This window comes from Epinephelus fuscoguttatus, linkage group LG6 (genome assembly GCF_011397635.1).
Source record: "Epinephelus fuscoguttatus linkage group LG6, E.fuscoguttatus.final_Chr_v1".
In the NCBI taxonomy this organism is placed as follows: Eukaryota; Metazoa; Chordata; class Actinopteri; order Perciformes; family Serranidae; genus Epinephelus; species Epinephelus fuscoguttatus.
This window is the reverse complement of record NC_064757.1, coordinates 43,957,356-43,982,741: the sequence shown is the minus strand read 5'-3', so window position 1 is coordinate 43,982,741 and position 25,386 is coordinate 43,957,356. Positions and strand designations below refer to the sequence as shown.

Genomic DNA, 25,386 nt, shown 5'->3' with positions numbered 1-25,386 from the left:
AATGTATAACATGCTAAATGTTACACACTAAATATTAGCATGTTACCATGCTGTGTGCATGTTTTTTATTTTTTGGAGTCTGTTTTTGCATTTATGCCACATGCTATTAAGCTAGCATTCCGTGTTATATTAGCAGGTTATTGTGGCAACATTAATGGGATAAAGTGGGGAACGTATCTATGTTTCCCAGCTCAGTATCCTGGTAATATGACATATTAAGGAGATCTTTCAAACGGTTTTTTATTCTTTGTCATGTTTTTGGGTGGGGTGTTTCCCCCTGGTCAAAATGTTAAAATTCACGTAAAGATCACAACCCACTGATATTCTTTGAAATCAATGCCCTTAAATTTGTTTTCTTGACTTTGGACTTTAATATCTTCACACTGGCTGATCAGATTTTAATCTTTCAAACTACATTTGAAACACATATCTTGCATCATTCTGTTGCTATCTGTGAAGCTAGTGCTTACCATTGTCTATTTCATTTTATTTTATTTTATTTTATTTCAAGAGACATAGGACCCTGGGAACATGAAGGTGACCCTGATAAAGTACTGAATAATATTTGAGAAACATCACCAATTGTAACACTGGAAATTAGCTGATAAGGAGCTAACTGTAGGCTAACATGCTAACTGTAGGCTAAGTTACAGCTGAAGCTGACAAAGTCGATCTTAGACCGACAGCATGAAGTGGATGTTAACAGACATGAATTCACCCTGACCTGCACAAGAGAAAGAAGAGAAAAAATGAGCACAGCATCCTTACACAAAGAAAATTTTGTAATATTTAGCAAGTTTATGACAATCGATTAATACACGGACAAATATAAAACAAAAATGATCTGTAACAGACACTATGAGGTTTGTGTGAGAGCTTTCTCACCAAAACCAGAAACCAGAAGTTCAACAAGTTCTTTGACACCAGTTGAGTAAAAATAATCACAAGCAAAGCAGAAAATATTAGCGAGGACAAGGATACCAAATAATTATGGTGATTACTGCTATTCTGATGAAGAGAGTAATATCCAGCTGATTTGTAGGATTATGTCACACAGCTGGTTGAATATTGGCAAAGTTTCCCTTTATTTTCATTGTCTTCTAACTCAATATCCAGATGATGTGATGGTTTACTATTACACTGTGATCTGTAGGTTTTAGCTTCTAACTAACTATCTTTGTCTTTTTAACCTGTTGTTGCTGCTGAGTCAGTTTGACATCCTGGATATATCCTTCAGACACAAACTGTAGACCCTCTCTGTCTACTTCTCTCTGGAATCACTGTTTCATTTGTCCATAGATATGGCAATATTTCATCAGGGAGTGCAAATAGCTACAGTGTGGGCTCCATGCTAGCTCCAACAGCTTGATGGACCATCACAAAGGGGCGGGGCTTAGCAAAAGGTCAATTCCAACTCCTACTGTACCAGTCAGTCGTCTGCGATCTAAAGCCAAAGCTCATGATTAATGGAGACATTTGTAAATAAAGATTTGTTGAAAAGCACCGTACAGATCGAAGTTTGCTTGCATGGAGGTCTATAACGTTACACCAGTGCAGTTTACAATAATGCATTACTGCTGTTTCTTTTGGTCATGATGGGAGGGGGAGGGAACATCATAGACACTTGAATCGGGGCCGTAAACATGCCGTGTGTGTGCCTTCAAATTCATTGTTTCTAATGAAGACGCACAGCAGGCATGCTTGAGAGCCAGAGCAATGCTGTCGTGGCACACGTGTTCCCGAGCGCCTGTTTTTTAGGGCTGGACTGCTGTACCCCGAGATAAACCAAGTTCAGCTTTTGGAATGCAGCAGTGCATACCACCTGTCATGTTACAAGGGACAACCAATCACAGCTGACAGAAATCTTTCCCTTCCTCTGTAAATATCAGTCTGTGGTCAATATGGAAAAGTTGATCGTGTCAGTGCAGGGCTGCCAGAGCTTTTCAACTGTCTCACAGAGGACACGACCACACACTTAAAAACAGCGCCTGAAAGAAGATCAGCTCTGCACTCAGGATTTCAGGTAAATAGGCTATGATACAGTATTAATTAAGGTTGCTTAGTAACCTCAGACGCAGCTTGTCGCCACGCTCTTGAAAGCTGGCTCACAAAAGGCACAAAAGTAATGTCCTCTATACACTGTGCGATTTTAGCAATCTTATAAGACTACTGCATGACACACTGTGAGACGTGGATCTAATAAACTTTGGTACGATGTCAAGTTTGATGTGTGCAGATTGTATGATGGCTGTTTACTACTGAATCGCAGGTTACGACGTACGTCAATATGCAACGTCATCACCGTGCACTGCATCAGCGAAGTTGCAGTTCCTCTGCAATTTCCTTCCATGTAGCGTCTTTTTTCTGGCGGCCATGACAGCAGCTGGAGGAAACATCAGATAAACAAGGCTTCTGCTGCCACAGCTCCACCAAACTTTCCTTTCTCTGGGAGTTCCACACACTTCTTTTTGTTCGTTTTACCTCCATGGCAAGCGATCATTTGTTTGGGTTTAGTGCCAGTGTCGCAGTGACCATTGCGTCATTTCGGGCTGCATTTCTGATTGATAAGTAGATGTAGGTTGTAGCAGCTGTCACACTGTGAGATAGTCATCCTAAATTTCTGACACTGTCAGAATTTTATCTCCGGTTATCTATGTTCACAAGACGTTGACAACGGCCGTCCTTGAACCTGTCTCACAGTGCGACGTAAGACCACTGTTTTAGAGCCACGACCAAAGATATCGCCACGTTTCTCCCACCATGGTCATCTTTCGTCTGGTACAGCCCAAAATCGCACAGTGTATACCGGCCATATCACCCAACCTTGTGTTTTCCAGGCGGTTAAAGACATTGCATGTGTATGGCTCCGTATGCTGTTAACACGGCTCAACCAACCTGGCCTTCATATTTTCTGTCCATATGCCGAGTCATGTTGCCATGGCACCTTTCAGACACTCTGTTCGCCACTTTACACAGGCAAGGTGAGAAAAAAAGCCGCTCTTGGGGAATCTCTCATCCAACATTTCTGACATATCACAAATTCATTGAAAGCTCTGACAGCTGGACGCTATTAGTGAAAGTCTAAAATGAGTTGTGCCAATCGGGTCAGGAATGGACTAAAATCGTACAAATTGTGTGCGCTCAGCTTCAGTTCTCTGTTTAGTTTTTCTGCAGTGTGACAGATGTTATAATCACAGGGAGCATGTTTTCACAGTCTTCAACTCTTATTTTCCCACATGCAGCCCTGAAGTTGTTGATTCAGTCTTCATCTGCAGTTTTTTTGTGCTTAAGCAACAGTTTTAATCAGTTTGACAGATCAAACAAGGACATTGTCCACTCATTGTTTACACTTCTGTTTTTTCCAGAAATGAGTTCACTAAGTAATCGTCCTCACAGGTCATGTGATAAACACTGTGACCTTTAGCAATCAAGTCAAGAAAAGGACATTTCACAACAGCGTGTATCTGATGTGACGGCTCAGATAAGTCCACCTGTCCGCCTTTTTCCTCTTCTTGAGGAAAGTGGCCGATGGCTTCACGTGTGTGACACAGCAGGGCAGTGTTTGCCTCTTGGTTGTTGGGATGATGGAAGTTCACTGGGTAGTCAGAATGATAGGGCTGGAGAGAAACCAGTGGGTGCTGTGTGACCACTGGAGCATCAGAAATATACTCTGGGTCCAGTTCCAGGGCTGACAGTTTGATGATGAGGTGGCTGATGGACAGCAGAGAGGTGTCTTCATGTAGGTCCTCTTCTGAGGAGGGCTGGGACGTCAAACCGACCGTGATGAGACTCTTCTCTCCGAGTACATCTGTCACCTGGAAGTCCTCGATGTCCAGGATGTTCCTCCCTGCAGTTTTCTGCTGAAGGGACCAGAGACAACAGAGAAACAAGACTGGATTTGCTTTTGCTCAAGAGGTAGAAAACCAAAAACTACCAGAATGCACTGCACCACACCGGATCAATAAAGGCCAATAAACAATACGTCGACCAGCTGGTAAAAAACAAGCTCAGTTTGGTTTTCAGTTTTCGAGAGGGAGGCAGCTCTCTTACTGTGCTTGTATTCTGTTTGTAGTGGTGCAGAAATACAATCTGTAGATCAAGCAACAGCCCAAAAGGCAAGTGGAAATCTGCTGGATTTGTGTCATCTACCAGGTTTTGGCTGGCAAATGATCAGTAAGCTCTGAGCTCTGGTAAGATGGAGGGAAGCTTACTGTAGTTCAGTTACACAAGCTTCCTACACTGTTATTATACAGAGCGGGTTGAAAACTGTTCAAGTATCCCTTTAAAAACAAGACTTTTTGGGGTCAGTTGAACATCATAAAGCTTAAGAAAAGACACATATTTCCCCCCTAGACAGAAGGAAAATTAGGAGCTAAATAATGCCCGATTACAAAAATGGATCCTATAATGTGTTGCCAATATGAATAACATCATACTAAAACAATGACTGACCTATGTCATTATAAATCATTGAATTAAAGGGAATTTCTTATTCTCATGACTCCACGTTCCATGCTGCAAAACATTACCAATCTATCTGCCATAAACTTGTTTTGAGAAAATTTATTTTTAAAAATCAAAAAAATAACCTCACTCACCAGCTATCACACTTCATTGAGGTGCTGGAGCTATAAAACCATCACAAATCATTGAAAAGAGCATCCGCACACTGACTTAGAGTCACTGACCTTCTTCAAGGCATAAACAGAGAGCAAAATCCCCTTTTACAAAAAGTAAACCTGCTTTATTCGGTGTTGTTTTAGGACACAGAGACTTTTTAAAAAAAAAAAAGAAAAAGAAAGAAAGCAAATAATAATAAAGATGCAGATTTCTTTCTTGTTTTAAGGAAGTCTGAATGAATGAAACCTTTGTGTCCCTGAGGGGAATTTTCTTTGCACAACTGAGCACGAAAGAATATTAAAAACACATCAGCAACAGCAACACATACCATAAAACAAGCATCACTGAAAAGCTGAACATGAGATTAAAAACAAAATGACAATAACACCATAATAAACCAAACTCACCTGGTGGTTTGGGTCCATCAGCCACTTGCCTGTCGTACTGCCCCGCGGGCTGGAGATGGGCGGGAAGAAGTACGACTTGTACCTGCGCAGTCATAAAAAAGAAATGAATTTTACTTTAAGAGGAGCTGGAGTAAGAAAGTCAATTTAGTGTATGTAATAGTTTATATGTGTAAACAGCCATGCTTGCAATTGACCCTTCACTAAGTCTGGATGCAGACTGGCCAATCATAACGTAGCATCTGGTCGGCTCTGACCAGGGTCCGACAACAACACAGCTGTGCTCCATTGACTCTAATGCAGTCGTTTCAGATTTCCTTCATTTTCAGGCTGGTGTTGTGGATTTGGAGCTAAATGTTGTGTCTGGGGCACGTCGTGTGTTAATGATACTTGTTACCTGGAGAGGTTGGAAAAAGATAACCGTTTCTTCCCTGTTCCAAAATCAGTCCCTGAAAAGTGTAGGGTTAGCTAGCTAGCTACTGAAGATATAGCCTACTGAATGTATACACATGCTGCTTTTGCTTTGTAATGATTATAACAGTGAAATAAAGATTGACCCTGCTGTACAGGAACCAGTGAAGGGAAGCAGGGAAACTTTGCTCATTTTCAACCAGCTGTGTGTCATCACAGTGTGCACAGATGAACGTTGTTTGACTACCCCCGGAGATCCCTGTCCGTCTAGCGGCAGAGGTCCAGGTGTCTTTTTAACCTGTTGTTGCTGCTGAGTCAGTTTGACATCCTGGATATATCCTTCAAACACACACTGTAGACCCCTCTGTCTGCTTCTCTCTGGAATCACTGTTTCATTTGTCCAAATATATGATATTATTTGTTCAGGGAGTGCAGTTAGCAACAGTGTGGGCTCCATGCTTACTCTGACATCTTGTTGGACCATCACAAAGGGGCGGGGCTTAGCAAAGGGTCAGTTATCTTCAAATGCTGCATGAGCAACAGTCTCATAAACTCCAGGAAATAGTCAGCGCCAGGATGCTTCGCTAGCAGCAAAAACACTCACATCGGAGCAGCTTCAGCCGTTGGTGTGAGTTGTGAGCTGTGATTCAGCAGTAAATAAGCAGCTGTGCGTGTCTGACTGTGTATGGTGTAGTGACAGAGCAGTGGGTGCATCCCTGTGATATTTATTGGAGCCCTCAGATGTAATGTGACGTGATTTGTGTGTTGACTCACAGAGTCCTGGACAGGATGGAGATGATGAACACAGTAACAGCCAACAGCAGCAGAGGAGTCACTGCAGCCACCGCTGGGACCTCATCTGAAATGAAGAAACATGTTACTAATGTTAATGTTTTTATTCTCCTCGACCTGAAGTCACACTGTAGATAACACAGTACACCAGTGAGGAGAACACTGACACCCTGAGCCACCTAAAGCACTGATTTATTTATATTATTATTGTTTTATTCATGTTTTATTTTTTGGTAATTTCCACTCTTCAGAAGTCATTTTCCAGGCTTTAGATCACATACAACATCATCACAAATAAAATGATAAAAACTGAAAAGTCAAGTTCTTAAACCAAAAAGCAAAACCAGTATTTTATTTTAGATGTCAGTTTAATCATTGCTTGTAAGCATAAAGCAAGAAAGCTAAGTCAGTGCCATTCTGAATGTCATGGGTTGAACTCACCAAAGGCTGTTCTCACTAAGATGAGGCTCCTGGAAACATCATCGGCCAATAAGCGAAGAGTATACTCAGTGTTGGGTGTCAGGTTGAGGAAGGTGTGCTGACATTGGTCCGGCCACAGAGACAGAGCTGGAGAGCAGAGACCATGCTCTGAAGTTACAGATAGTAAAAGACAACTTCTAGATGTTTAAATAAAGGGTTTAATGATAATAGTAATGTCACTCGACACTTAACAGCAATCATCATTTCTATTCATAAGACAAAAATATGTTTTTTTAGCCAGAAACTGAGTTGGGATTCATGTCTAGAAACACTTTTAGCATTCCAGTACTGTAACTTAAAATTAGCTCTCAAGATACAGGTAAACCCACTGACAGATGCTGCTGCACATTAAATGAAATGGCCACTTCAGAATGAAAACACAGACAGTACTTACTGACCCTCATGCCGACAAGAAGTCCAGTGTAGTTTTTTTAATCCACAAAATGGATTTCTCACTGTGGTCAGTTAGCCTGCCCTGCAAAGTGTTGTCTTTACATGGCAACTCGCGTGAGACTTGAGAACTAGCACCACCACCACCAGCCATCAGCTAGTCTTGTGCGAGTTGCCATGTAAACACATTACACCTGCAGGGCAGGCTAACTGACCACGGTGAGAAATGATGCTATAAAAGTGGAGTAAATTATGTCTGTTCGTCAATTTTGCATGCCGTGGCTTCAGGGCACTTGGATTACGAAGGACGAGCCGTTCTGACGTTTTTGAAATGCGTTAGCAGAGTTTCATTACATTTTCAAAATGTGGGTTCCGTGCACTTCAAGTGTAGCTGTTATTCCGGCTAGCTGTTATCCTCCGATACCCTGAACGAGTTTTGTGGATTAAAAAACTACACTGGACTTCTTGTCGGCATGAGGGTCACTAAGTACTGTCTGTGTTTTCGTTCTGAAGTGGCCATTTCCTTTAAGAAGAAAACTTCTGTTAACCTATTGGTATAATGAGGAAGATTAGTCATCTTGTTACCACAAACTGTTTCCCAACTTCACATTGCAGTCTAAATTATTGAAATAGTTTGGGTGAGTACTTTTCCTTCAACTTGCCACAAAACGTTGGTCCTCCAGAAAGGTTTTGTGAGAAATACCCAGCCAATCATAGCCTTACATCTCATCTGCGCCTGTTTCACAAACTTCAGATTCTTATTGTTTATGACATAAATACTTCTCAAGTCTGTGATTTTATTCATAAGACACATTTAAGAGAGGGGAATATTCATTCCTATGTAACTTGACAATTTTCAGATCTTCATCCTCCGTAACTTCTCACATGCAGAGGTCAGTTTTCAGTACAATTTAGGGGTGCCAAATTATGGAATGGCTTTTCCCACCTGGCAAAAAACTGTTTGTCTATGAATAAATACAAAAGCTGCTAAAAAGAACATTTAACTGTTGTTTGTCATGTATTTTTGTCCATGTATCCATGTTTATTAGTTTCAATTTATTGTGTTCACTCCAGATGCGAATAAAACAGTTTGTGGTGAAGTGAATTACTTGTAAAACATTGAATTTCTCCTCAGGGGGATTAATAAAGTAAATAAACTTAAACTTAAACTTAAAGTTGATATAAAGACACAATTGGAGGTGAATTCCCACTAGGCAGCGCGATGGACACAACACGGAGGAGCAGCTCATTCTGTCGGTCCGTCACGCAACACTCACACACGTGCACATGCATGCACACTGACGTATATACTTACATGTACATACAGATGCATTAACACTTTCATGCACATTACACACACATTTTTCTGCTTTTATGTGTTTAAATTATTGTTGTTGTTGTATTATATATGTATTAGTTTGCTATCACTTTTATGTTGTCATATTATTTTATGTTAAATTAATATTTCAGTGTTTTTTTATAACTGTGTAATTTTTTGAACTTTCTTTAGGTAGAGCTTTCAGTAAGCCCACTCGGTCGTCTGCCTCTCGCTGCACTATTTTTGTTATTTAATGTGTTTGAAATTGTGTAAAAATAAAAACGTAAACCTACTTTGTTTCTCCGAGTCTTTGCTCAGCGTCACCTCGTATCTGTTCACCCTCATTGGTCCAGATGTTCTTTGCCACACCCACATCACTGTCACAGTGGTTTTGGTCACGCCCATCACCTTCAATTGGACCGCCTCCATCAGAGCTGAGAAAACACAAAAAAAATATGTCTTGTTCATTTCTCTTTCTGTTGTAAATATGATTCTGCCAACAGCGTTTAGGCACAAACAGCCGTTGGTTTTTAACCAAGACATTGCTGTGTTTCTTGTCAGGATTGTGGCGCCAAACCTGGTGTTTTAAGCCAGAACATGATCTTTTCCAAACTATAACCAAGTGGTTTTCGTGCTAAAACTTAACCACATGTTCACCGCAGCGCTGCTGAAACCTGAAGTTTGTTCACTTTATAATAACATGTAAATGTAACATATCAGTGGTTTACAGAAATGTGCAATACCAACATTATTTCTGGTGTGGAGCATTATCACCCCCATGTTACCTCCCTGCTGCAGACTGGCACGCAGTGACCGAGGAGATCCACACTGCTGGTTGTAGATGGGGAACACACTGATCAAGTACGACTCATCAGGGTCAACGTCTGTAAACACACACACACACACACACACACACACATATTTTCTATTTTTAATCTTTAATTTTCTTTTATTCAAGTAACATTGTCACCCTCCTTTTTCTGTCTGTGCTTTGAGCTGCTGTGGGATAAAGTTTGATCTTATCTTATCGTAGTTAGATATGCATAACATGCTGTGAATACAACATATACTTTTAATATTAATTCACCTCAGCTACAGAGTAAATCAGGCCTGTGTTCGAGACAGGACTTTTATTTTTCATTAGCATCTTTTGATCACTTTTCTCTGCTGGAAGACTTTTGCTGCAGAGAGACTTTGCTTCTTACAGCAACTTAAAGGAAATGGCCACTTTAGAATGAAAATACAGACAGTACTTAGTGACCCTCATGCCGACAAGAAGTCCAGTCAAGTTTTTTAATCCACAAAACTCGTTCGGGGTAATGGAGGATAACAGCTAGCCGGAATAACAGCTACAGTTGAAGTGCATGGAACCCACATTTTGAAAATGTAATAAAACTCCGCTAATGTATTTCAAAAACGTCAGAACGGCTCGTTCGTCGTAATCCAAGTGTTGTGCTAGTTACTGAAAAATAGTAACTAGTTGCTGTTACTAGTTACTTCATTAAAAAGTAACTCAGTTAGTAACTCAGATACTTAAACCAAAAAGTAATGCGTTACTGAGAAAAGCAACTTTTTAGTTCCTCCCCACCCCCCCCACAAAAAAAAACTTGACTTAGGGCTCTCGTCTTGGCTCGCCATCACGCCATGACCTTCCCGCACGCACACTAGTGTCATCTATACTCTTGAGTACGTCCTAGCTGTAGATGACTGAGCGGGGACACTAGAGGGCGCTAGGTGCTTTTCTTTTTTGCAGTGTAGTTTTTCTGAGCCACAGAGAAGACAACGTTGCTAAGAAGGATCATATTTTGGGAAACTCAGCCCTGCAGCCCAAAACATTTCCTAACTGTGTTGGCTCGTAGCTACATCGCCTAAGAGACAGCGGATGGAGTTTAACCAAGGGACTGTTAGACTCGCGCGAGACTAGCTGATGGCTAGTGGTGGTGCTAGTTCTCAAGTCTCGCACGAGTACTGTCTGTATTTTCATTCTAAAGTGGCCATTTGCTTTAACAAGAGTCTGACAGCCACAAGCTGATGGATCAGAATAACCACATGGCTTTCATGTGACAGAGCAGTTTTTAGATGGTGTTAGATTACAGCGGAAATCAGAGAAACCTGATGCACAGCATGCAAAATACAGTTTTGAGGCATGTGTTTAGATTTCCCCCGAGGCTGATGATATTCTTTAATCTATACTTTTGTTACTGTCAATAAATCCCACAAGATGATACAAAAAACAACAACAGCGTGGCTCAGTACATAGTTTTATAAAGACAGGCTCAGAGGGAGAAAATAAATCAGGCTGTAGACCTTGTCAATAGATACAGATATGTTTCACCCACACCACCACTCCTGCCTGCTTTACATGGACTTCCTCTCTCTTTATGTACTATGTCAGTTGCTCTTAGCATAAAGTATTGCCGCAGATGGGTTTACATTAGACAGGCACTTCATAAAGAAACTAAAGCGTGCATTTGGTATCGATATTACATGCCAGGGGACGTGCCAAAGTGTCCAAGGACATAGGCATGAGAACAGCCTGGTGTACTTGGATATTATTTTCCCAAATGTATAATTCAGAAAATAAATGAGTTGCACCTTGTATGACAGTGGAGGTGGTGAAGTTGTCCACTGTGTTCCAGCGGCTGGTGGATGGACGAGTCTCAGAGTGCCACTGAACAGCAAGCTGACTGACAGGTGGGACAGAGGATGAGACTGGGGGGTTCTCCCACTGCACCAGAAGGCCTTTAACAGCTGGGAGGGAACTGGAAACCCACAAGTTTCTGACTGACAGGGGGGCTGCAGAGAACAACAACAGGGTTAGTGGTGACAAAAACAGCTGCATCTTCATCACTACAACCAGCACGGACACCGACATACCAACATCATGGAACCAGCTGACAAATTTTTAATCCCTACTTTTGGAGATGCCTCCAAGCACATTAACACATCACACACAATCCATCATTTTGCAGGGTGACAAGGGAGAGGGGCAGAAGAGTATATCACAGAGATCCATGAACAACAAGCAAAATACTTCAGATATATTAAGATGTAAGCTGTAACCACACAGCCTTGAGTTAACTGCCATCTAACACCATCTTACACCCTGCAGTTTGAGATTCTTTCTGTTCTCTAGAGGAAAATGGTGGGCGACCTGGTTTGATCCTCTTTGCAAGAGCGGTGCTGTGTTGCAAAACGCTTTATCAGAGCATCATGACACTGCTCGGTCGCACCCTTCTGTGATAGCAAACAAACAGGATGTTGCTTAAGTGGAGATTGCAAGTTTTAAATCTGATAGTGTCCGTTTAAAAGTTACAGGATGATAATGATAATTAGCAATTTAATAGATAAACATAGTTCTGTACACATGTGTGTGTGAGTGTGTGTGTGTGTATTACTGGCGTTGTGGGGACTTCAATCCACACAGTATGTTGTGGGGACTCGCCTCCTTTTAGAGACAAAACACAAGTCCCCATAATATAAATGATTAAATCTTAGGCTGAAGACTTGGCTAAAGATGAAGTGTATAAGATTTAGTTGGGATTTGGTGGCGTCTAGCGATGAATTGCAGATTGCAACCATTTCTAATTCTGTGTTCAGTGTTCATTGTTCAGGAAGTTTTTATCGAGAGCCGAAATATCCACAGAGGTCTCTTCCTCCCCAAAACAAATGGACCAGGTGATTAGAGTCACTAAAAACACTGAATAAAGCAGTTTCACATTACAAATCAGTGCATTTCTGAAGCTATTTGGCCTCTCAAGGCTTGCCCTCAACGTGTTTCTCTCATGAGTTAACGTGTGCTCACCTTTTCAGATCCAGATGTTCAAAGGGTTTTTACTGTGAGCCGAATTATCCACAGAGGTGTCCTCCATTCCAGAACAAACACAGTGATTTAAACTGGTAAAACACCGCATAACGCAGTTTCACCTACAAATCCATGTATTTTTGATGCAGTTTGGCATGTCGCTGGTCCAACACATGCTAATGTGTAGTCACCTTTATCTCTCCGATAACATAAGAGCTAGACGTTCAGAGGGTTTTTACTGTGAGCTGAATTATCCACACAGGTCTCTTTCTCTCCAAAACAAACAGACCAGGTGATTTAATCCGCTAGAAACAGTGAATAATGCAATTTTACATTTTGAATTATTGTAACTCTGGCGCAGCACATTGCAGATGGGCTTCTTACTACTGCAGCGAAAAAGCGAAAACTCAAATGGCCTCATCTGGAGCCAGTGTTTGGTTTGTCCATTCTGGGTTACTGTTGAAACATGGCAGTGCAACATGGCGATCTCCATGAATTAAGACCCACTCTCTATGTACATATAAACACATGATTCTAAAATAAGGAGAACACAACAGTTCTTATTTTCAGCTGATTATACACTAAAGAAAACATACTCATTACATTATATTCCATTTCTGCCTGTATAGCCCCCTAAATCCTACACACTGGGCCTTCTAGGTTCTGGTAAGGTTAGATCGAGGCAAAGGTTAGGGATGGGTAAGTCTTCAGGAAATGCATGTTAGTCAATATAATGTGCTCTGAAGTATCATGGACTCACAAATGTTCAGAAATCCTCTGCTCCTTGGTGCACCTCAACACATCACCAGGACTATTAACACAATGATCAATTTCCATGTTATAACCAGTGTTGGGCACTCACTGTGCTGTCTTTGTGTGTCAATGCAGAGATGTGCAGCAGGTCCATAGCCGGCCATGTTGAAGGCTGTAACTGTGACGCTGTAGTCCCCCTCCTCCACCACCAGGACCGCCATCACCTCTGTGACGTTCTGAATGAACCTGTCCTGCAGCGGCTGCCTCTTCACCGGCTCGTAGCTCACCTGGTATCCAAGGATATGACTTCTGGCATCACGGAGGTGAAGGTCCTGCAGAGAAACAGGATGATTGCAAAAGATGTTTCATATCACATTTGTCTAGAGACAATCGTTTCAAAGTTTGAGTTTGGTTTAGTTTCGGTCTGAGTTTTTTTTTTTTTTTGTCAAATTTTAGTTGATTTGAGTTTTATGTCAGTGAACATTTTGTTATAGTGACATTTACAGTGATTTATCCTTAAATCTGTTTTTTTCTACCTCTAGACATAACATTTATGAAATGTCAGATGCTGCTTATTAGTGCAACGTTACACTGGGTCAAACAGCTAAATCACCTCTCAAAGACTATTTTTGCAGGAGGATGCAGTTTTACTAATCAGGAGCTCAGCTACAGTGTGACAGATGCAATCCAATTAAATTCAATAAGATTTTGCATTTAACCAATAATTAGTTCAATTGTCGCTCTTTCATATTATCATTTTGTTTTTATGGATTGACAAAAAAGTCTAGTATTCACTTCAAATTTAGATTCTATTTTTGGTTGCTGAAAAATGTTTACCAAAAAACAAACACAGCTAATGATTTAAGAGATAATGGTCTAATTAATGTGCAATATTTCTGACATATTTAAACATCTTATGTTTTTTGGACACTGGTTGTTGCAAAGATCAAATCTGTCTCTGTTTTTTAGTGATGCTGCTTGTGCTTGAAGAGTCCCTGAAGATCACTGGCCATCAAAGATAAGTCAAGAGAGGACTTTGAGAACATTTTTACGAGCTGTTATAAGCTACTAGCTACTTTATAGATGATTATTGAAAGTATTTCCAGTGTACCTTCCATATGAGATGAAGGAGAAAAGATCCACTAGAGTCATTTTTCTCCACTCTGTAACACACCTCTGGAGGCCTGGAGGGCACTGGGAAAGAAAAGCACAAGATTTCCAGCCTTAGTTAACTACAGCGCTCAAAAATACTGATTTAATACCACTGGCTTATTTTGTCGTAGTACCAGGTATGCTGGGAAAGTATTTCAGTAAATTAAGTAAGTCTTCTTCTCAGTGTTCCCCCCATAGTTGTTAAAGTCCCCGGCCTGTAACTTGATGAATGCAAGCAGTTACCCCTGCCTAGCGTCCTCGCACTGACATCAGAGCTCCAGTCACCCCAGATGCCTGACTTAGATCTGCAGGCCACAGCAGCCCTGTAGATGGCAGACATCAGGAGGTCTTGGATCGTGTAGGTCAATGTCTGATCTTCCTGGGCAGGGACAAAATATAGAGCCTGGAAACCAAAAAAAGCACAAGAGATAAATAGTGGCAGCTGACTCAATCAAAATGTCACCTAAAAACATTCTTCAAAAATATTTCTAAGTGAGGTGCTCTGTATTATTGCTATAACACTCTGTAAGGTGACTGTATAGCTCTCCATTCTCCCTCTAAACACAGATATATGATTGCATTTGGTTTGAGTCAGTAACACCTTAGCTCCAGAAAAAGATGGTGCCAAAGTCAAAACCGAGGGCAACACTAAAACGGTCATGAAAAATGGTGTTAGTCCGCACATTCAAATTGTTAAATACTGCCATTTTGTCAGTCGTGTCAATGTCAGAGATCAACACGCGAAGGCACCTTTCACAGCAGTATCATACTCACCAGGCGTGTCAGTTTTAGAGACAGCGGTCAAGCATCCAACTCAACAAATTGCACTGCACTGTCAGGGAACGTTGGCATCAGACATTTGTAGACAGAGGCCCCCTTTCCCGGCAGTATGATACACACCATGCAGCATGATATAAAGAGCAACAAAGTCCATATAGGGAGGAGTGGGAGGGATGATGGATGGGTCAACAAACTCTGGAGCCTGCTGTTCATTTCTCATGTGAATTTTAAGCCAAATCATGATGTTGTTTCAAAACCTAACCACGGATCTTTGTTGCCTAAACCTAAAAAAAATAAACCTAATTATAGCTGCTGCGCAGCGATGGGTCGGGTCCGGGCATATTTAGGCAATTCTGAGCAACAAGCAGAAGAAATGGAAGACATTTAGGAATTTAGCAACACAATCTGCCTTTTGCATCAGCTGAGGCTTGAACTCACAACCTCTGAGACTAAGAATCAAGCTCTATCTCACTGAGCTAATTAGTCAGTGACAATTCATGTGTAGCTTCACAAATTGACTAAGCCAGACGTGCAGGTTTAGCAGCCATCCATGCATGGAAAAGCAGATTTCAAACCATTGTAAAAAAAATTCAGTTATTGAAACAAAAATCTGAAAATACACATATTGCATGGAGATGTTGGTAAATTATTTTAACAATGATTGATTTGCTCCATAAGTGAAAAACTGATGTTTAACTAGTTGAGCTATGTGCAAAGTGAGAAGCTTCAGATGGTTTCACACTGAAGTATTGACACTGGATCTTTGTGTAAAGTTTGGTTTATTTTCAAGCATGAGAAGGCAGATTTTCTAGCAGGAAGAAGACTTGAAGATGCTGCACAGTGATCAGTCACGCTCAGGCAATTTTAAGCAATAAACTGGAGCACAAGAAGATGATTAAGATGTTTAGATTGCAATGTGGATTCTGCACCAGTTGAGGCTCGAACCCGCAACCTCTGGAACCTAAGACAGTCATCTACCACCCTGAGCTAATTGGCAAGTAGCAACTCAACAGTGGCTTCACAAATTGATTAAGCCATTCACTGTTGTGTAGGAAAGCAGCCAGCCGTGCATGGAAAGGCAGATTTGAAACCACTGTAAAAAAAATTCGCTTATGAAGACAAAAATCTGAAAATACACATATTGCATCTAGACAGCATGGAGATGTTGGTAATTTATTTTAACAATGATTGGTTTGCTCCATAAGTGAAAAACTGATGTTTAAAATTGCCATTTTTACATTGACTCCAATTGTTCACATTACAGCAAAATTCAAAATGCTGTCAAAAATTCAGTTTTTGAGATAAAATTCTGAAATTTGCCACACATCATCTACCATGACTCTAGAATTTTGTCTTTTTTCCTGAACATTGAAGATTTATTTAGCAAGAATTTGCATGTATATGTTAACAGTACCGTTTACAGTCAAACATTTTGATGCACTGTAGGCTCAATTTTTGACAAATCAAAAATCTAAGAAACATAGTTTTTGTAGGACAGGCTGAAGATGCTCTGTAGCAAGTTTGGTGTCAACTGAGCAAAAATTGTGGGAGGAGATAGGTTTAAGAAGTTTTATAGTGTTTGAAAAAAACAGTGATGAACTTCATAATTTTTAATAGGTTTAAATGTACAAACGTTTCTTCAGTATTGGGGCTACAGTTTGATGAAAGTTGTGAAGTTGTAGCACGTATGGTTGATTTGTTATGAATTTTCAAATTTTTGAACTTTAGACGCTTGCTGTAGCGCCACCATCAGGACTATTGGCTTGAGTTTACCGCTGAGGATATCTGGCATGAGACTGGACCTTTGTGCAAAGTTTGGTGAGTTTTCACCCATGGGAAGTATGATTTCCTCTAAAGAAGAAGAAGAAGAAAAAGAAGAAGAATACCTAGGATTACAATAGTGTCCTGGCAGCTTAGCTGCCCGGACCCTAAAAATGGAGTGTTTTATCAACATTGTAGGTTTATTTTGAAAAAGACTGTGCGCATGAAAGGAGCAGAAACAGAGGTGTATTTTCAAAAGACAAAATCCATGTAACAAGAGTGTTGACACGCCAGCTCTGAGAGTCTAAAACAGATGCAGGATACCTAGTGTCATGTTTAGATATGTACTGTAGGTCCACTGACAAAGCATCAGTATTTGACAAGCTGGGATGAGAACATTTTAGGGAACAGGATGGTGAACAGCTTCTTTGATAATGCCGTCCCAGTATCAGTGGTAACTACCATATGAGCAAAGTGCAGAGCAGCAGCGATGGCTAGCCAATGGGATACATACGTGCAATAAAATGCACGCACGACCTTGGAGAAGCTCAGATTTCAACACGCACACATACGATCTCTGCTCAGGATGCCGTTACTCCACTATAAATTTACAAATACTGTTTTGCCGCTATATTAAATGTTGATTTGTACTCATGATGTACTGCTTAGATCCTCTACTTTCCTGTGAGATAAAAACAAAGCATCTCTGCAGCCACTCAGCTCCGTGACAAGAGGTGTCATTTACTGTCACTGAAGAGCAACTGAAACTGTCGGACAAATGTAGTGCGGTAAAAATATTTGCCTCTGAGCTGTAGTGGAGGAAAGATATAAAGTTACATAACATGAAAATACTCATGTAAACTTTAGTCATGTAAAATGTCTTGTACCTGAGTACTGTACTCGAGTAAATGGCCTTAGTTACATTCTGCCTTTCAGGAGTATGTTTTTATGGTGCTGACCTGGGTCCATGTGTCAGTGCTGTCGACTCTGTAGCGAAGCCGACAGCCGCCGTCACCGCTGCTTCTCCAAGACACAATCACAGAGTCCTCAGTGGAGCCAAGGACAGTTAATACAGGCTGAGAGGGCTTGACTGAGGAGAGGAGACAAGGAGAGGACATGGGGAAAGGGTGCAGGGAGAATTGCTTGATCAGAATCTGTCTATAGTCAGTCTGTCAGTTCTTAAATCTGCCTCACCCTAACCACCTCTGTGTGGGCTTCATTTTTCAGCCTGGAGGTTGTAGCTTGATAAAAACACTAACTGGCATTACAGTCGTTACTTGGTAGTGGAGTGATGAAATGTCTGGGCCACTGACCTGCCTGATGGAGAGAGACAGTTTGAGGTTGGGACCAGATCTCCGTTCCTGTCATGTAGTTTTTGATCCTGGCTGTAACGCTGAGGACAGACAACGGGGCAAAGATCGCTGGACAGGACAAGACTCTGTATTCTCTGAGGAGGAAGAATAAAGGGAGCGAATTTGAAACTAAATCACCAGCTCAGGGATTAGGTTTCAATATTACACATCTGTCGTTTAATCTTTACACTTTATTACAACACAAAATTGTAAATGCACTTTAACAGGCTGACCCCTCTACATGTCAGAAATATGACATGATTAAAGCTGGAGTATGTGGCTATATACAGAAGCTGAGAAAGGCAGATTAAACAGCCTTTTCCTCTGATAACAGGTAAATGTATTGCGGTTCTCGAGCAAACAAAAGGTGGATCTCTGAGTTAACGAGATAATCTGTCACAAGAAAATGATTTTGTTTTCTTGACATCATGGGTTAATTCTGAAGAACTCAAAAAGTGTTGAGCTTGATCGATCGCACCTGATTTCCATCTTCAAGATCTGTCACGACAGTCCAGAAGGATTCTCAATTGAACAGTTGTCAAGGCATAAACGTGTAGTTTTGTTTCAAACCCAATCACCAGAAAAATGTCAGCATTGAACGTCTCTCCAAACCACCAAATGTTACATTGGCACATTATTTAGAATACATTGAAAATTTACATTTCAACAGTGTCTGGAAAACCACCACAAAGCATCTAAATCTATGAAAAACAAAATGATCATAATAATTTTGCACACAGAACAAATTTCATCACTAGGAGCAACTCTTCGTGGCAGGAAGCTTTGTGCATACGGCCCCTGGAGTGCAACTTACAAAATGAGTTCATTATTAAGGCGACTTCCTTTGTTTACCTGCTGAAGATGAGAGAGACGTGAGACTTAGTGTGGCTGTTTGACTCCTGACTCCACTCACATGTCATGGATCTGTGTGTATGCTGGTAGCCACAGGACATGTTCAGGGTGTCTGCAGGGAAACGACACATGTCTTACGTTAATGAAAGCAGTATTTAGTTTACAGGCAATGACTGTAGCCTGTGTGTGTTTAATCACGGAAGTGGGGAGGACGCAGGACTTTTATCAACAGGTGCAGCCTGGTGTGGCTTTGACTTAGATGTAATGACGGGTAATGGGTCGGTTCTGGTACTGAGCTTTACAGGCATGAGTGGGTGTGGGTTTTCAAAAATGGACTTGTGCAAGAATCTAATTTGGAGTTCAGTGTCTTACCCAGGGATACGGAAGAGCCGGGGATCAACCTGCTGATCATCCGATTTCAGGACAACCAGCTCTACCTCCTGAGCCACAGCCGCCCCCAAAAGTCTGAGATCTTTTATTTCAAATTGTGAAAAATGGGAGCAAAAAAAAAGTGTTGCGTTCTGGTTTTTCTTTAGAGTACATGCTTTTATTTGCTTGATAACATTATGAGCCAGCTAATGAGGTAATGCTTTTGACCCGATAACTAGGTCCTGAAGTTTAAATTCCCACTGACTCGGGATTCGCAAAGAAATTTCACTCTGCTGTTCTCTGTTGTTTGGTATTGGAACCATTTAGACTTAAATATTTGGATTTGTAAATATAACATTTGAAGAACACAGCTCAAAGGGGACTCACTTTGTCAAAATTAGGCAAAAAGCCACAGAAAAGTGACCAGACTTCTCTGCATAATATCCACATGCAAACTCACCCACAACAGCTGTTACTGAATTAATATCATGAAACAAATTCTATAGAAATACATCTTGAAGGCAATTACACAGTATATGTCTGACAGAGCCAACATCAAAATATCTGACTCTCAGCAGTGACAGACGTATTGGGATACTTTTACTTAAAGCAGCAGTGTGTAAGATTTGGTGGCATCTAGTTGTGAGGATTGCACATTACAACCAGCTGAAACCTCCCCTATGTGGCAAGCCTGAGCTCCCAGTTAGGAATTCTTCAGTGTTCATTGTTCAGGAAGTTTTGACCAGGAGCTGAATTCTTCGCAAAGGTCTCCTCTTCCTCTCCAAAAGAAATGGATCAGGCAATTAAAACCAATAAAAAAAAAACAGAATTAAGCAGTTTAACATTACAAGTCAGTTTTTCCTCTACACTGTTTGGCAAATCGCAGATGAGCTGCCCTCCCAGCACCTGTCATGTGTAAACCAACACTTGCCTTTCTGGAAATTTTTCTTTGTTTAGGTTAAAACGCTATTAATAAGCTGATGGCACACTAAAATGTAAGTAAATTCCACCAGAGATCCAAACTCATAATTATACCATTCTCATATGGTTCTAAGAAAACTCTGACCAATCATTGTGTGATTTTTCCTTCAGGGATTTATCCAGGTTTCATATGAGAGGAGGAGATCTCTGCTCGTCGCTAGGCTAATTTATACAATGTAAAATGCCATAGGCTGGCGCTAATAAAGTTAGCATGTTGTATTTGCTTGGAAAACGTGTTTAATGTGACAGTTGCTTTGTCGGTGAATGCTTTGAGTTGTAATGGAGCCAAATTGAGTGCCGTTACCTTTGTTACATGTTGCTGTTGTCCCTGGCTTTATATGAGAAGAGGAAAAGATCACTAGATACTTGGCCAATTTATACAATGTAAAATGTCATAGGCTTGTGCTAATAACGTTAGCATGGTGTATTTGCTTGGAAAACGTGTTTAGTATAAGACAGTTGTTTTGTCGGTGAATGTTGTGAGTTGTAATGGAGCTGAATTTTGTAACGTTGCCTTCATTACATGTTGCTGTTGTCCCTGGTTTTATATGAGACAAGGGAAAGATCGCTAGCTGCTAGGCTAATTTATACAATGTAAAATGCCATAGGCTGGCACTAATAAAGTTAGCATGTTGTATTTGCTTGGAAAATATGTTTAGTGTGACAGTTGCTTTATCAGTGAATGCTGTGAGTTGTAATGGAGCCAAATTGAGTGCCGTTACCTTTGTTACATGTTGCTGTTGTCCCTGGCTTTTTTTTTGAGAAGAGGGAAAGATCGCTAGACGCTAGGCTAATTTATACAATGTAAAATGCCATAGGCTTGTGCTAATAACGTTAGCATGTTGTATTTGCTTGGAAAACATGTTCAGTATAAGACAGTTGTTTTGTCAGTGAACCTTGTGAGCTGTAATGGAGCTGAATTTTGTATGTTACCTTTGTTACATGTTGCTGTTGTCCCTGGCTTCATATGAGTAGAGGAAAAGTCTGCTAGCTGCTAGGCTAATTTATACAATGTAAAATGCCATAGGCTTGTGCTAATAATGTTAGCATGTTGTATTGGTGGGAGAAATGTTTCCAAATAGAGACAAGTGTTTGTCTGTGAATACTGCGAGTTATAGTGAAGCTGATTTGCGTACATGTGCTTGAAACTGTCTCTATTAAGCCATGTTTAATGTGTGTTTAATGTGTGTTTTGAATCAATTAAACTTTACAGCACTTAACAGAAACCTCTACCGGACAGCGAGTGTAACGGTACCTTGCCAACGCCTAAGTCTATCATAGACATAATGAGGACGTAATGGAGGAGGGGGGAGTAGGCCTTTGGAGGGAGGTGGGAGTTAAATTCCATTTCTGCCAATGTATCCCCCTAAATCCTACACACCGGAGCTTTAAAGGAGCAATAAGCAAAATTCATCATTTCTAGATTGAAGGAATTAAAAAATCGCTATGTGAAGAACTAGAGGTGTAATTTCATCTGGAGTATAGCATGACCTCACACACCCTCTCTCTGTGTTGATCTCCAGCCCATTGTTTACAAGCCGGTCCGGCTGCGCCTTCATGTACGTTCATGTGAATCCCCCCCCCCCCCCCTCCCCCTCGGAGCCCTTGGCCCTCCCTCCCTATAAAAGGCTACAGCCAGTGAGCAATGGCAGCATGTATTTTTGAAATTAAATGGCAGAGAACGGAACGAAACGGGGCTAACCGGTGCTTCCTCCTCAGGCTCCACTTCACTCAGCTGCCACAGATCTGCTGCCTCTCCCACTTTAACCTCAATAACAATCCGGAGCTAGCTGGGAGCGGGTGGCGAGGCATTAGCCACAGCATGACCGGAGGGAAGCACAGCCAGTTAGCTGCCCCGGCTCCGTTTGGATCCAACCGGAGCACCGAGCCCTGGTTTGTTATTCAGGTTAAAGTGGGAAGAAGCAGCGGGTTTATCGAGCAGCTGAGTGAAGCTGGGTGAAGTGGAGGCTGCGGAGGAAACACCGGGATGGGTTAATGTCTGGAGCTTGAGTTATTAGCGGCTCAGTCCCAGCAATGGGTCAGGCGTTACGGTTGTGTTAAGTGAGTTAGCCTGGCAGCCCAGCTAACATTTTCAATTAGCATTGTAAAATGTAGTGCGAGCCCACCAGGCAGCCCGCGAGGCTACATTTTTGTAATATATTTGCTGAGATGGAGGCGAGGCTCAGTGACTAGAAGAGCTGATAGAAGCGCTCCATAGCTGTAAGTTACTCCAGTAGCAGCTGATGTCTCTAGCCGACCCGGCTAGTGCTAACACCGGGAGCTAACGCTAACATTCCTTCTCTTCTCCGTGATTGAGAGCGATGTTAAAGTGGGAAGAAGCAGTGGGTTTATCTGGCAGCTGAGTGAAGCTGGGTGAAGTGGAGGCTGCGGAGGAAACACCGGGATGGGTTAATGTCCAGAGCTTGAGCAGCTGCCCGCTAGGCTAAAACATCGCTCTCACTCACGGAGAAGAGGAGGAACGTTAGCATTAGCTCCCGGTGTTAGCACTAGCCGAGTCAACTGCCACTGGCTACTGGAGTAACTTAACAGCTATGGAGAGCAGAGGTAGAAGGAGGAGTGGCTCATGATACACTTTGTTTTGGTCTACGGGCAGTGCACAACAGCTAACCTAGCAGTGAAACGATTTTGCTTTTTGGCCCTTTAAGTAAAAGTTTAAACCTTATTCAAGTAAAAGTACATAATCACTTAAAAGTATTACACTCCACAACAGTAGAAGTATAAAGCTGCATTAAATGGAAATACTCAAGTAAAGTACAAGTACGTCAAATTTGCACTTATAATATTTAGTAGTTGTACACGTGTGTGTGTTTGTGTGTGTATTCACTCTGTATAGATGCCAGCGGTCGAGGGCCACAGTCTCTGTTGTCAGTGACACACACTCGGTTGTCCTCCTTACACGGCTTCAGGTCAGAGTGGCTCACCGTCACCTCTGACACACAAACACACAGAAAACTGCAAGTTTGATTTGTTCTGAATGACTAAACAGATACACTGAAATTAACCACAATAAATGTAAATGCATCACCCAGGAGTCTTAATTTTAAGATACAGGGGCGATCTGGACAAACTAAACCAAGATGATTGAGCGGAATTTCTGTCTGAATTATATTTTAAACAGTGACTCTTGACCTGGTGGTCAGGATTAAAACTTTTTCAAATTTCTTCTATTTATTATTTCTATTGATTTGTAAAATACTGGATGGTTTTACCTTTTCAAGCCTCTAAAATTACTTCACATTTACCAAAGCTTGAAGCAAAAACCCCATGGTCGGCACAAACCCCATTAATCCAGTGACAGGGGGTCACATGACAATATGGATTTGTGTTTAAGAGACACATTACATTAGGTAACAGGAGCCCTGTATGTAAGACATCCCCCATCATAGAGAGTTTAGTATTTGTACATTGGGTTGACCTGGGAGTATCAATGAAAGAGCAGTAAACACATCAAACCTCTTCTGTTGGTTTGCAAAGAATTGAATTAAACTTGGCCTGTTTGGAAGCTCATTATGAACCCTGAAATCATTTTTTAAGACTAATCCACATCAACGCCCTAACACATCTGAGACCAGTTGTTTAAAGTCTACACTTAAAACAGCTTCAGTCTCCACGCCTGAAGCCAACCCCCTCCTGGAAAACCATGCAAGGTTTAACATTTAAACAAGCTGCAAAATGAAATACACGTCTTTTATCATGTCGTGTTGTCTCATGGTGTGAGCAACTCACCATGAGAAAACACACAGAGGAGGCGCATCACTGTCCACGCAGCGAGGTGCAGTTTAGGAGACCAAACGTCCATCTCAACGGGTAAAAATGGCAATGTATTCAAAGATCAGCTCATTGTAGACATCCAAAAGTGTCCGTCCATTTTTATACCCCTTGTTTTACCATGTAAATGATTAGACACTGAGAACGTGTTATGTTTTATCTCTGATGTGTTAAAGATTGAGCGGTGAAAGAGGAAGCCAGCGCAAGAACGCAGACTGAGGCGCTGAAGTCGGCTCGGTCAGGAAGTTGCACAATGCCTGCAAGTGACACCCATCAGATATGTATGTGTGTGTGTGTGTGTGTGTGTGTGTGTGTGTGTGTAAATTTCCTTTGAAATGGCCACATTTTGTCCCCACAGCCTCTCATGAAAATGAAACTGTGCGGCACAAATGTCCACATAATTAAAACAAGTGATGCATGTGTGATACGAAATGTGATACATGTAGGATTTTAACATCCGTAAATCAACACAATACTGTAGAGGAGCAGTGTGGGGAAGTCTGTCTCTCTTATCCACAGCATGACTCTGGGATGTCACTGACTGTGGTTACACACACAAAATATTCCAGCTTTTGGCTTTATTCCAACCCGGTCTCACGCTGAAGTCCTCGAAATCCAGCACAGCCGGTTTGTTCGCATCAAACCCTGTCCTTTTCTTCCTAAACCCAACCATGTGCGTTAGTTGTTGGAGGAAAAGAAATGTCAATTTGCGTTGTTGTACTGACGTAGTGCCTTTATTTTAGAAGTGACTGTGCAAACTTTAAATTTCCTGTGAAAACCAAAGTGTATTTTGGAAGAAGACAACGCAGGGACGTCAACAACGAACACATCCGGAGTACCTTGCACATCATATCTGGACGTAGAAGGTCCATGACCAAACGTCAATATGTGCTACTGACAATGAATGCTAATGACAATAAATGTCAGATGTAGAAAAGTGGACCAGGTGATGCCGCTTGTGCTGTTTTGGTTTTGTTTTCTTTGCTGTTGTTGTTGCTTTTTTTTTATTTTGCATAAAATTTGGAAATTTTTCAAAGTTCTGAAGTTCCATAGTCTCATAGTTTCATTCCTTCAGCTGCCTCCTTGAAAAGGTCAGTGTTCTGATATTTGCGCATATCCAAAATGATATCCAAGTCTTTCATGATGTTTAAGAGGAGGTGTGTTTCTTCTTCCAACCAGAAATGTGGACTAGCAAAACTCAGGAAACTCCAAGGCACTCTCTTTGGAAAAGTTAAAAAGCCTTTATTGTTATGGCTTGGTCATGTTAAACCTTTAAAAACTCTGACGCGTTTCGGCATACAAGCCTTCATCAGGGAGTCAAAACCTTTTTTTAAAGGTTTAACATGACCAAGCCATAACAATAAAGGCTTTTTAACG

The 25,386-nt window shown here is 41.3% G+C and overlaps 1 protein-coding gene across 2 annotated transcripts; it reads right to left on the bottom strand.

The window, feature by feature from the left end:
* Positions 1-76: 76 nt before the first annotated feature.
* LOC125890780 (interleukin-6 receptor subunit beta) lies at positions 77-24,211 on the bottom strand. Of its 2 annotated transcripts, none has more exons than XM_049579585.1 (15): positions 23,968-24,211; positions 23,066-23,170; positions 18,871-18,982; positions 17,980-18,113; positions 17,626-17,756; positions 14,369-14,528; positions 14,085-14,167; positions 13,083-13,305; positions 11,011-11,211; positions 9,201-9,299; positions 8,709-8,849; positions 6,669-6,794; positions 6,210-6,294; positions 5,028-5,109; positions 77-3,860 (listed from the first exon to the last, which is right to left on the bottom strand). In XM_049579585.1, the coding sequence occupies exons 1-15, from the start codon at positions 24,038-24,040 to the stop codon at positions 3,345-3,347; spliced, it is 2,271 nt and encodes a 756-aa protein (XP_049435542.1). In that variant the 5' UTR covers positions 24,041-24,211; the 3' UTR covers positions 77-3,344. The 2 variants fall into 2 exon arrangements, with proteins under 2 accessions (XP_049435542.1, XP_049435543.1); XM_049579586.1 differs by having other exon boundaries at positions 77-3,857.
* Between the last annotated feature and the right edge of the window lie 1,175 nt (positions 24,212-25,386).